Source organism: Diplotaxodon limnothrissa, linkage group LG11, assembly GCF_057381915.1.
Source record: "Diplotaxodon limnothrissa isolate DT_005_m linkage group LG11, D_limnothrissa_male_GT1.1, whole genome shotgun sequence".
NCBI lineage: Eukaryota > Metazoa > Chordata > Actinopteri > Cichliformes > Cichlidae > Diplotaxodon > Diplotaxodon limnothrissa.
This window is the reverse complement of record NC_140606.1, coordinates 20,927,620-20,941,016: the sequence shown is the minus strand read 5'-3', so window position 1 is coordinate 20,941,016 and position 13,397 is coordinate 20,927,620. Positions and strand designations below refer to the sequence as shown.

The window sequence follows — 13,397 nt, the reverse complement described above, 5'->3', positions numbered from 1 at the left end:
ACAACCATGACACACCAGGAATATAACGCTAAGGGTTAAAATCATGTGTACAGAGTGTGTTAAGGGTTAATAATATGTGTGGATAAATTAAAAACATAAACTATAAAAAATATTTAAGGTTATGATCATGTAAAAATCACAGATAATTTTGAGTTAAAAGCAGGATGAGTTTTTTAAAATTTTGTTGTGTCTTTAAGTACAGATGCTGGGTTTGGTTGTACTTGACTTATGTTACTCAAAGATGCCACTAGATGGCGCATACTGCTCAGGATGAATGCAAAACCTTGTTAGAGGCAAGTAAATGAAAATAAATAGTATATGAATATATAAAGAGTGTTGATATTTTGTAGCCATAAAATCAAAAATTGTTTATATTCTTTGCACTTTAAGCACTTGTTGGCCATGTCTTAGAACTGATATGCCTTTCCTGAAGAAAATGTTGCACGCTTCGTTTTGTAGGGAAATACGTTACCATACTGAAAAAAGGGAATTTCATCATTACTGTCATAACCTGATTTTGACTGCTGGAATGAGAAAACTGTTGTTTGAGCAAGCAACTTAAAAACAGCCCCAAATAATATGTAAACTGTAGTGTGCTTGTTGAAAGTGAGCATGCAGACTGCTTGTAATTTTAAGCTATAAAGACTTTTGTATATTGTTTTTAGGAACCCTTACACGTGCATTGTTATTGTGTACTTAAGGAGTGTTCGGGGACTTTTGACATTAGCATTAGAACCACTGAAGCTAGTTATATCATTAGCTTGAAATAGATTGTTTGGTATAAAACAAATGATTTGGTCAAAATAAACATTCTGACTTGATGAACGTGTCGGATAAAAACTCAAAAAGAAAATAAATGATCTCATGCAAGACAGGGAAAAAATAAATTTACTAAGCAAAAAGACGTACATTTTTCAGCAAGAATACAAAGTACAAAAAACATGGTTTAAAATGGCATTTTGTGAAAGCACTAAAAGGAAACTCCAAAGATCATTTGTCACACTTTGGCTGTACACTTTCAAATATATGTGGCCAGACAATGTCAGTGTTGGCCATCTGCCAAATGGAAACTTAAACCGTTAAAAATCTGCAAAATACATCAAGAATACAGTAAAAAAAAAGTTAAGCCACTATATTTACTACTACAGCTAAATGTCATTGGGCAAGATTTTATAGTAAAGAAGTATAGACATCTAAAAATTGCTTAACCATGACATTTTTCTAATATGTGTAATCATTAAACTATTGCAGAGCATTATATTCAGAGGTAACATTTTCATCCCTGTAAGATTTGATTTGTTAATATTTGTGAAGTTTACAACATAGAGAAAATTTTAATTCAAACACAAAATGGAAATTTTAATTCAAAAATTAATTCAAACACAAAATGGAAATCCATCCATCCACCAATTACATCTGAAGAGATCAATATTTATCCTTAGCAACTATACAAAAGAATTCCTCAATTATCATCTATTATGTCATTCACAGTGGAGTACACTGCCTCATCTTCCCCTTCCTTCTTTTCTGGTTCACAGTGTTTCATCTCCCCCTCCAACATTTTACCGTCGTCTCCATCATCATCTACTTGTTCTTTTTTTATTATCCTCTTGATTTCAGCGTACTCCGTCTTTGTGCTTTCTTGCGTCCTTGCTGGCTTTGTTTTTAACAGGGAAAAATCAATGGTGGCATATTCCACTTCTTTTGTCCCACTGTTTGAGTTCAGGGTCTGGTTGTTTTGTAATGCTTGACCATCATATATCTGATAGGTACAAAGTAAATTGTTTCAGTCATTTATCAGCTACAGGCAGCCCAACATTGTGCAAACTATCCATTTATCTAGTGTGTATTCTTTCATGCTTCAAAGGGTGTGAGTTCTGCGCCATATTCTAAGTCAAGCTATCCTATTTGTTTGGTTTCTCTCTCCATCTGTCCCTTCCTGCGTTGTGCTGGTGTAAGGGGTGCACCTGTAAATTGCTAGGCAGTGTTAAACGTCGCCTAGCAGAATAAAGGCAGCGTCACTTTATTCGGAAGCCTCTGCCTACCATTACAGCTATGCCTTGTTGTCAGCCCATGTTTTCAATGATGCACCTATCTAAAGTTGTATAATATGTAGTGTTCATTAAAGGATTGGCTTTTCATTTCTGGAAAACAATCAACTTTCCTGACACTGTCTTGCTTGACACTGTCTTGTGTGTTGTTGTTTAGTGTAGTCCTGATGGACTGAGCTGACTTATTATTGTTTCACCTGATAGCGCTGTGCAGTGAGTGGTTAGTTTGGTGGGGTGGTTTGTTTTAATATAAGAGATGGTTCAGTGTGTGTGTGTGTGTGTGTGTGTGTGAGAGAGAGAGAGAGAGAGATTCCTATCTACATACTATGCATATACATCTGCCTTTATGTAACACAGAGATGTGAAAGATTTTTATTTTTATGCCTTGAAATGATGAGTTTTATCCAGTGGAATCCAGTGTGGATTACCAGCAGCAGTAAGACTTCTTCCAAATGTATGCAAGATATTTGTGCAGAAACCCATTTTATTATTTTAAGTTATATCAAAAAAGATGAATCAACATAAATACCAGTGGGTCATCTGGACGTGTCAGCATCACAAAAGTGTCATTCAAATGTCCAGAACTCGTCATTTCTTTCCTGTAGAAAAGGGCATATTTACAGAAACAATGTTGAAATGAATCTTAATTTGCATCTACACGGAAACATTAATAATAACTACAAAAATAAATTCTGTACCTGTAGCACTTTTTTGCCAAAAAGCAAACACCTGATGAAAGAACTGCACCAATCAAAAATGCAATGATAATTTCCAGAAATTGCCACCTAAGACCCGATGACGGCTCTGCACTCGAAGGAAACAACATGAAAAACCTGTTAACTCACATATTGAATTATATACAGCACACCTAATGGCTAGTCTAATGATTGTCTTAATTACATAGGTCATAGATTACATGGGTCCAAAAATGGTAGTAAAAATGTCAAGTGGTTAAAAGTGTTACAGAAAGGGTTTTAATTTAAAACAACAGCAACAACCAAACAAAACTTACCATCTTTTTTGGACAAGTTGTTATTGATCAGCAGGTTCTCTCTTACTTCTCCATTTCCATTGTTGCTGACACATTCAACAGTGCTGTTGCCATGGTTTTTTACAGTGAGACTGACAGTGCTGTTGACTGTGTGGTTTGATACACTAGTAATGACAGAGTACTCAGTGTGGTGATTCAACAGAGGCCATGTGATGTTAGGTAAAGGAAAGCCTTCACTGATGCACACACAGGTCAAACCCTCAGACTGAAGCACACATCCTGAGCCATTCTGTATCTTTGTATGCCCTGTAAACATGTAGTCAGAATCATAAAACAGGACACGCTGCAAGCTATAATGTTAATGAACTTCAGGTTAAAAATACATGCCATCTACTTACAAGTCACAGTTACATCAACATATGAAGGCACAGCTGTGTCCAGATGTTTTACTGTACAGATGTACTGCCCTGAATGTTCTGATGTTACATTATGGATGACAAGTGTAGCTGATCCAGTGTCATTGTGCAGCTTTGTGTTAGAACTAAGTTTAGACCACACAATCACAGATGGAGGAAAACTTTCAGCACTGCAGGTCAGATTCAGAACATCTCCCTCCTTAACAGTTGTATTCCCAATGATCTGAGCAGCCCTGTTATCTGTGGAGAATATTTAGGTGGTTTATTTAAGGAGTTTGGAAACAACACTGGCACATAATCATTCTTCATGACTTCAACTGCAAAATTAACCTGGAAGATGATAAGGCTGCTGATGAAATCACTGGTGATGTTATCCAGTAATGTGACAATGTGTGGTACTTACATATTACTGTTATGGTGACGTTTTCCTTTAGGGTATTGTTCATATATGTAACTGTACAGATGTACTGTCCAGAATGATCCGGTTTCACATTTTGAATGAAAATTGTAGCTGATCCAGTGCCATTGTGCAGGTTTGTGTCAGAACCAAGTTTAGACCACACAATCAGAGATGGAGGGAAACTGTCAACACTGCAGGTCAGATTCAGAACATCTCCCTCCTTAACAGTTGTATTCCCAATGATCTGAGCAGCCCTGTTATCTGTAAAATACATTTCAGTGATTTCAGTGTTATATTTATGGAGAGGGCAAGTTACACTGACATGTAATCATTCAACCAGAAAAATGAAGGATAAGAATGATAACAACGCGAGTTTAATTAATGCAAAGTGTAAAATGCCACAAATGTCATTAAAATGCAAATTACAATTTGGTCACTGTACAACATCATAATAGTTTTCAACAGGCTCTTAATACATTTCCTCTTACTTCCCCTGTATAGTGCAGTCTACAGTGTTCCTCTTTCTAAGCAAATTTTTACTCTACATCATCGTCTTCAACTTATCAAAATTATTTTAAATGACATTTTTGAAAAGTACAAGTCGTCAGTGGTATCACTGTCTAAACATTTCAAAGCCAATATACACAGATATTGAGATGATATCACATATTTAATGAGGTGTGGCTGTAAGAGTTATTCAAAAGAATTACACTAATCTAAATGCACCATTTCAGGTACCAGATGAAACGAATATGACCACTGCTAAAAATCTTCTGCTTAAAAGCACAAAGTTTTGTACTTACATATCACTGTGATATTGATATCCTTCTTCAGGGTATTGTTCATTGTTATGGCATGCATAGGTTCTTTCTCTTCAGCACCCTCTGCTGGTCATAATGGGAATTCTCACCTGCTTTTATTTTGGTGGGGTTTTTCTGTGTTCCTGTGGGTAGAGGAAACAGGAAGCTGGTCGCTTGTTAGCCTGCAGAATATGTTGTTGCTCTTTAAAACGTTTCTGCCTTGGAGAGTTATTGCTTTTTTACGGGAAGAAAAGGATGTCAATCATTGAACTACTGACGAAGTAAAAAGCCTTAAACTTACTTCCGCCTCCAATGTTCATTGAAACCGTTAGCTGTCTGTCAAGTTGGGCAAAGGGACGCACAATAAGGACAGAACAGTAAAAAAGCAGCTTCTCAGCGAGCAGAGATAATCAAAGACAGCAACTTCGTCTGCCAGCACGTCTCATCTCTACTACTGCTTACGCTTGCCACACAGCAGCATTGTGGGATGGAGGACACACAAGCCACAAAAGAAATAACGCAGCTGTCGGCTCTAGAGACCAGGTCAGTGGCCTCTATAGCATCGAGTGGATCATCAGCCAGTCGAGCCGCTGCTGCAGCTCGTGCTAAACTGGAGGCAGCTCGCGCACGAGCCGATTATGCCAAAATAGAGTCAGAAATGATGATTGAAAAGGCTCGCATAGAAGCCAAATTGAACACTTTACAGTATGAAAAGGAGGTAGCAGCAGCTATGGCTGAAGCCAGCATCCTTGAGGTTGCAGCAGAGGAGTCTGTCAAAACTGAAAGGAAACGAGCCTTTGAAGAGACTGCTGAAAGGACACGGCAGTATGTGGAGCAGCATCTACAGCCAACCGAGAGTGCTAAACCAGAGGAAGAGCATAGAGAGTCAACTGTTCATGAGTTGAAGCCCACGATTCAACCCAGGCAAAGCTTTGGTACTCCATATGTTGAATCTCACTTGTTCAAAATGAGAAACAAAGCCATTCCAACATCAGGGCTATCTCAGGAACCAAAGTCTGGTATTTATCCCCACTCAACACCGCACCCACCAGAGAGCACAAGGGAAAGGTCGCCTGATCGAGTCACACCTCAACTCCTACCAGATGGCAGTGCTCAGGTGGGTGATATAGCAAGGTACTTGGCACGGAGAGATCTTATTAATGCTGGTCTCACAAAGTTTGATGACTGCCCTGAAAATTACTGGGCGTGGAAATCCTCCTTTCTGAATGCAATCAGTGGACTAAAACTCAGCCCCAGTGAAGAGTTGGACCTCCTTATTAAATGGCTAGGGCACGACTCAGCACGGCACGTGAAAAGAATAAAGACGGTGCATGTCTGTCGTCCTGAAGTTGGACTGGACAAAGCCTGGGAGCGTTTGGAGGAATGTTTTGGCTCTCCAGAGATAATTGAAAAAACACTGTTCGACAGGCTTACAAACTTCCCAAAGGTCAGTAGCAAAGATCCTGTTAAGCTGAGAGAGCTTAGTGACCTGCTGCAAGAGGTTGAGGCAGCAAAATCAGAGGCTGCCCAACAATCGCGACCAGGCCGTCAAACGCTTATCCTCTCTTCAGCGCACCCTTGAAAAAAGGCCTGAAATGAAGAGGCATTTCTTTGCTTTCATGCAGAACATATTTGATCGTGACCATGCTGAACTGGCTCCTCCACTTGAGGTGGACAAGGAGTGCTGGTACTTACCTACGTTTGGGGTGTACCATCCTCAGAAGCCGGATCAGATCAGGGTTGTGTTTGACTCAAGTGCAAAGTGCCATGGCGTCTCTCTCAATGATGTTCTCCTCTCTGGACCTGACCTCAATAATAGCTTATTGGGAGTATTGTTGAGGTTCAGACGTGAAACTGTTGCAGTAACCGCTGACATTGAACAGATGTTTCACAGTTTCATTGTAAGAGAGGACCATCGAAACTATTTGCGCTTCCTCTGGCATGAAGACAACAATCCTGCCAATGACATCTGTGAGTATCAAATGAAGGTTCACGTGTTTGGCAACAGCCCCTCACCATCCGTAGCTATATACGGCCTTCGATGTGCAGCAGCTCATGGTGAAGAGGAATTCGGATCAGATGCACGACGCTTCATTGAGAGGGAGTTCTACGTTGATGATGCGCTTATGTCAAGGCCCACAGCCAGTGAAGCTATTGATCTAATGAAGAGAGCACAGGAAATGCTTGCCACATCTAACCTTCGCCTGCATAAAATAGCATCAAACAGCTCTGAGGTTCTTGATGCATTTTCTCCAGATGACCGTGCAAAGGGGCTTAAAGAGCTAAATCTGGAGACTGATGTGACACCTACACAGCGAAGCCTTGGTCTGATATGGGACCTAAAGAAAGACGCCTTTACCTTTCGAGTAGCAGAGACAGTGAAGCCCTTTACAAAGAGAGGTGTCTTAGCTACAATCAATGGTCTTTTTGATCCCTTAGGATTTGCTTCACCGGTTACAATCCAGGGAAAGATGCTGCTGAGAGAACTTTCAAGTGAGGCCCTAGACTGGGACACTCCACTGCCTAGAGAAAGGGAGGCCGAGTGGGATACATGGAAAGAATCTCTTGTCGATCTCAAGAATGTACATATTCCAAGGACCTACGCTTCTGCTACGATGTCAACAGCAATCAGAAAAGAGTTACACATCTTTTCAGATGCCTCCACTAAAGCCATTGCAGCAGTTGCTTTCCTAAAGACCACTGGCGAAAATCAGAACCATCAGGTGGGCTTCGTTCTAGGGAAAGCAAAATTGGCCCCACAATCTGCTCATACAATTCCAAGACTGGAATTGGGAGCTGCTGTTTTAGCTGCAGAGCTTGCTGAAGTCATCACAACCTAAATGGACCTAAATCTTGAGGCAGTTGAATTCTACACAGACAGTCGTGTGGTTTTAGGCTATATAAGCAACCAGACGAAGAGGTTCTATGTATATGTTGGCAACAGGGTGCAGCGAATCAGGAGGATTTCAGAACCAAAACAATGGCACTATGTCCCTACGAGCTCTAACCCTGCTGACATAGGCACACGCTCGGTGCCTGCCGCCATGCTTGGTGACAGTGCCTGGCTTAAAGGACCTGCCTTCTTGTTACAAGCTAGTCTGTTGCAGGTGATACAGTTGTGGATAATCTGTTTGATTAGCCTCCTTGCTCCTGTAATCCAATATCCAGCAGTACGGACTGCACCTTCTGTGAACACCCGTCCCTGATGCATTACTCGCTGGTGATGGTGTTCTACTATCAACTTGGCAACATGGCTACCACCTGGAATAATGAGAGGATGTTTCTCCTTGTAGTCGATGTTGGCGTGTTTGAGCCTTCCACCTATCCTCAAGAGTCCTTCATCATCACAGTAGGGACTGAGTTTTTGTAAAGAGCTGTGTTTTGGTATGTCTTTACCATTAGCAATACAGGCAAGTTCCTCCTCAAACATTTCCTTCTGCACACTTTTGATGACGACAATCTCAGCCTTTGTCAGTTCCTCTGCTGTGCGAGACTGTTTGCAATGATGCCATGAACTGCAAGAGGGACCTTCATCTTTGCTCTTGAAGACCTTTGCAATATGAATGAGCAAACTAAGGGCCTTGAGGAGTTTCTTCAAAGAGGAAAAACGTCTGAACCTTTGCGATCCAAGCAGAGACCCATCATTACTCGTGTGAGTGACAAAGCTGCGTATTTCATCATCCAACTCGGGGTCCACAAGGTCATAGGTTTCAGCTATACATGTGGTGTTTCATATCCACTTTAAAGTGCACACAGTGGTGTGAAAAAGTGTTTGTTACAATTAAATGTTTCAGATAATCAAACAAATTTAAATATTAGACAAAGATAACACAACTGAACACAAAATGTATTTTCTAAATGACAGTATACATTATTAAGAGGGAAAAAATCCAAAGCTACATGGCCATTTATGAAAAAGTTATGGTGGTGTATCTCATCTTTTGAGTTCAATTTCTGGCCTGATTACTGCCACACCCATTTTCAATCAAGAAATTACTTACTGTAAATAGGACCTGCATGGCAAAGTTGAGTAGGCCTCATATTGCAATACAGGGAAATTCAGCAACAGTTAAGAAACAATGTAATTGAGATGTGTCAGTCTGGAAAAGGTTATAAAGACATTTCTAAATCTGTGGGAATCCATGCAAACCTCAGTGAGAGGCATTATCCACAAATGGCAAAAACATGGAATAGTGGTGATCTGGAGTGGCCGGCTGACCAAAATTGTGTCACGGTCCGCTGTGACGGACCGAGTGGAGAATGCGTGTAATGGACCCAGGTGCGTACACAAGTGAGCAGACGGAAGTGAGCTTTAACAGAAGGCGAGCCTTTTATTGTGGCTGGTAACACAAGAGAAACAAACAAGAATAAGGGCAGCACAAAAGCAATAACTAAACAGAAACCTAAACTGGGAATGAACTAAGGTAAGGCTATGACTTAGAATACAACAGACCGGGCATGGAAACACGGAGGGTGGGAACACAGACGACGCGACACAGACTGTAAGAAACACAGAGACTAAATACACATGAGGGATGATCAGGGGAAGTGGCCACACATGGAAACGCAGCTGACACACATGAACTTAACGACAGGACAGGAGGAGTGAAACTGAATACACTGACAGTGAATGCAGGCCTTCAAAGTAAAACAGGAAACATGAGACATGAACCGGGGAGACGTAGTACAGGGGGAGGTGACAATACTGACAGCATGAACTTGACAGTACAAGACGCACAGACATAAACACACGAAGGGCAAGGGAGACGTAATGCAAGGGTGATATATACAAATGGCTGGACTACCTTAATGAACCTAAACAATCAATAAACATCAAAATAGACTAAACACAAAACACCGGGTCGCACGACCCAGGACCATGACAAATTGCCCTAAAAACTAAATTGTGAAAACTCATCCAAGAGGTCATTAAAGACCCCAGAACAATATCCAAAGAACTGCAGGCCTCACTTGCCTCAGTTAAGTTCAGTGATGCAACCATAAACAAGAGACTGGGCAAAAATGGCATCCATGAGAGAGTTCCAAGGTGAAAACCAGTGTTGAGTAAATGAGCATAAAGGGGGAAAAAACTATTTTGCCAGTGATCCAAAACACACCAGCAAGTCCACCTCTGAATGGCTTAGGAAAAACAAACTGAAGACTTAGGAGCGGCCTAACTAAACTGCCTTTTGTGTTGACTTTTTTTCTTTGTCTAATATCTAAAGTTATTTTATGATCTGAAATGTTTAACTCTGACAAACATACAAATAAAATAGGAAACTGGGGCAACCACTTTTTCACACCACTGTATACAAAATCAAAATAATCTTGTTATTAAGGCTAATCTTAATCTGAACCACTTTCTTGCAGAACCTTTATGTGGGAACTTTCAGTAAAATGTAAACAAGTAAACTATGGATGCTTCAAAGACATCAAAATTTGTGCAGAAACTCCTATTTTGACAAGTAAATCAAAAAATGTCTGATGAATTAATACCAGTTTATTTTGATGTGTCTCCATCTCCAAAATCTCATCTGAAGTTCTCAATTTTTGAATGTTCTGTTTTTTTCTGAAGAAAAAGATAGAGAGACAAATTCATGTTCAAATTCCTCTACAGAGAAAACCTAATAATAATTAGACACCTGTAGCCTTACCTGTAGCAATTTTTAGCTAAAAAGCAAATGATTGTTGCAAGAACTGTCCCAGTGAACAAGACAATGATGACGTTCAGGTATTCCAGCCTAAAAACTGTGAATTGAAGTGAATTTAAAAAGGAATAAAGTTGGTTCCATGTTGCTTAAAATGCATACTGCAAATGTGTGTTTGAAGATTGTCTTTTTACAAAGATTGCATTAACAAGTGTGGTCCTAAGAGGTTAAATTGGTGTTCAAAAATGTTTGGTTGGAAATACTTACTATTATTGTCTGGCAAGTTTTTTTGGATTGTGAGACTTTCTTCTGCTTCCCCCATTCCATTGTTGCTGACACATTCTAAAGTAGTGCTGCCATTGTTTTTCACAGTTAAACTGACTGTGCTGTTTACTGTGTGGTTTGACACAGTGGTAAAGACAGAGTAATCAGTGCTGTTCTTCAGAAATGGCCATTTGACAGTAGGTAAAGGAAACCCTTCACTGATACACACACAGGTCAAAACCTCTGACTGAAGCACACATCCAGAGCCATTCACTATTTTTGAAAACCCTGTAAGCGCATGTTTAGGATCATTAAACAAGTGAAGCATTGATTTTAGCGTAAGGATGACATTCAGATTTAAGATCAGTGCCGTCTACTTACATGTCACAGTCACGTTGACATATGAAGTCACAGTTGTGTGCAGATGTTTGGTTGCACAGATGTACTGTCCAGAATGTTCTGCTGTCACATTCTGAATGACAAGTGTAGCTGATCCAGTGTCATTGTGCAGATCAGTTTTAGTCAGAAGGTTTGTGTTGGTACTTCTCCAGACTATAAGAGCTGGAGGGAAGCTTTCGACACTGCAGGTCAGATTCAGAACATCTCCCAGTTTAACGGTTGTATTTCCAATGATCTGAGGCTTCCTTTTATCTGTAAAACACATTTTAGTAATTTATTTACTAAAGTAATTTACTGTGTTGTGCATGGTGAACCAATACAGGAATTGAACCATATATTGGGTGTGGGGGAGATTACTCTCCTTATGACCAAGGATGTTGTGATCAGGAAGTCACACACACACGCACACAAACACACACACACACACACACACATAGTGCCTTGTCTTAGAACCATTGGGGGGGGTTACGGTGGGAGGTGCTTGTGCTGTGATGTGTATTGTAACTGTCATGTCAATAAATAGCTGCGAGGAGAGCTGCTCTTTGAAGGATTTGGGCTAGAGACAGGTGATGAGACCAAGGCTTCCCTTGTTAGCAAGTTAAAGACCGGTTGAAGATGTTCTGTTTTGTCTTGTGTTCTTCATGATGAATAAGTCTCTAAACTAGCAGGGCCTGTGGAAACACAGACCCAACAAAAAAAAGGACCCTTCTTGGGGCTCTAATGCTAAACTCATCTTTCAGTTGTCATTAATATTAATAATAACATTTATAATAATAATAATAACAATAATAATAATAATGAATACATTAAAAACAAGGTTTGTACTTACATATGACTGTTACATTGACTTTGGTGTCTGTATTGTTGACTATATTGTTCATATATTTAGCTGTACAGATGTACTGGCCAGAATCTTTCGTTGTCATATTCAGCATGGAGAGAGTTGCTGATCCAGTGTCATTGTGCAGGCTCGTGTTGGAACTATGTTTAGACCAGATGATCAGAGATGGGGGAAAACTTTCTACACTGCAGGTCAGATTCAGAGCTTCACCCTCCTTCACACTTGTATCCTTAGTGATTTTAATTTTCTTCACGTCTATGTGACAAAGGACACATTCCATATAACTTCCTGACTTTTCTTCAAAAGCACTATAACATTCAATAGCATTCTGAATATTTTAGATAGAAATATTTAGATTTAGAAATACTCACAGTTCACAGTCAAAGTTGAACTCCCTTCTGTAGTTGTTTTATCTGTAAAGCTGATCTTGCAAGTGATACTGGTGTTGTGGTGTTTAGCCAAAGCATTAAAGGTCAAAGTTGAGACATGACTCTGTGTGAAAGCTGTCAGATTCTCTGTCTTGTAATCAGTACTGTTCCTTGCAATGTAAGATTCAGTCCCTCCTGCTCCTCTCCATGTCCAGGTGATTTCAGGAACAGATCCAGAGCAGAGACCAGGAGCAGTGCAGGTCAGAGTGGCCTGCTGTCCCTCTGTCAGTGTGGGAATCATTACTGTGGGTTTTTGTTTAAGACCTGGTGGGAACACAGTACATTAGTGGAATCAAATGAACTTGAATTAAAAGAGGAAAAAAACTCCAGAAATTTAAGTAGATGTTTATCGGGAATTGTTGCACTTCTTATAAGCTGCATACAAGGGTCAGCAAATGTGCAAAATGTTTCACAGATACAATAAAACACAAGCATGTTGAACTACATTTCAATTTCCTACATGATTGTTTTTGATCTAGCTTTTCATACCTTTAACAGAGACATTAACTTTAGGAATAAATGTAAATGCATCTGTCTTCCTATTCACTTCACCAATAACTCTGAGGTGATATGATCCAGAATCAGACTCTTTGAGATTATTGATGATGATGCTGCAGTTGTTCTGAATGACATGCTCGATAAGTGACACTCGTCCTTCAAACTCAGGTTGAACATCAGTGCTTTTGTTGGTGTGAAATATCATGACAGGGCGATCACATCCTGCTTCTGATGCTTCACATTTATACCACACTATATGTTGGGTTTCAAAGCCTTCAGCAGTCTTGAAAGAACACGGGATCACAACATAGAGTCCAGCCTCTGCTGTCAGCTTTCTCACATTAAGAGTGATGCAGTATTCTCTGTCACACTGTGGATTTCTCATTTCTGAATCACCTGCAAATGTAAAGGAGGAGATAAAATAAACAGACTTTAGCTTTAGGCAAGCAAAGATGAATTTGTTTCTTGAGACTGCATTGGCCTTTGCTGTTTCTTTATGTTTTGTTTGCAATCTCTTTGCAAGTTTGTTTGTTTTTTACATTACATCACATCACATCACTTTTATTGTCACATCACATGTGCAGGTACACTGGTACAGTACATGCGAGTGAAATTCTTGTGTGCGACCTTCACAAGCAGCAGAGTTGTGCAAAAATACAAT

The 13,397-nt window shown here is 39.9% G+C and overlaps 1 protein-coding gene across 2 annotated transcripts; it reads right to left on the bottom strand.

The window, feature by feature from the left end:
* Nucleotides 1–1,462: 1,462 nt before the first annotated feature.
* LOC146622669 (sialic acid-binding Ig-like lectin 10) lies at nt 1,463–13,118 on the bottom strand. 2 transcript variants are annotated; one of them, XM_085366338.1, is made up of 11 exons: nt 12,728–13,118; nt 12,182–12,502; nt 11,799–12,065; nt 10,995–11,221; nt 4,662–4,704; nt 3,862–4,119; nt 3,441–3,698; nt 3,064–3,348; nt 2,750–2,855; nt 2,581–2,650; nt 1,463–1,762 (listed from the first exon to the last, which is right to left on the bottom strand). In XM_085366338.1, the coding sequence occupies exons 1-11, from the start codon at nt 12,939–12,941 to the stop codon at nt 1,463–1,465; spliced, it is 2,349 nt and encodes a 782-aa protein (XP_085222464.1). In that variant the 5' UTR covers nt 12,942–13,118. The 2 variants fall into 2 exon arrangements, with proteins under 2 accessions (XP_085222464.1, XP_085222465.1); XM_085366339.1 differs by lacking the exons at nt 4,662–4,704; nt 10,995–11,221.
* Between the last annotated feature and the right edge of the window lie 279 nt (nt 13,119–13,397).

Bases quoted from the DNA above. Each gene is read 5' to 3' on its own strand.
- LOC146622669 (XM_085366338.1), bottom strand. From the start codon at position 12,941: ATGATATTTCACACCAACAAAAGCACTGATGTTCAACCTGAGTTTGAA. The intron at 2,856-3,063 runs GTAAGTTTTGTT...CTTCGAGTGCAG, and splicing joins CAACTTGTCCAAAAAAGATG to AGCCGTCATCGGGTCTTAGG. The intron at 2,651-2,749 runs GTACAGAATTTA...CCTTTTCTACAG, and splicing joins TTGGCAAAAAAGTGCTACAG to GAAAGAAATGACGAGTTCTG.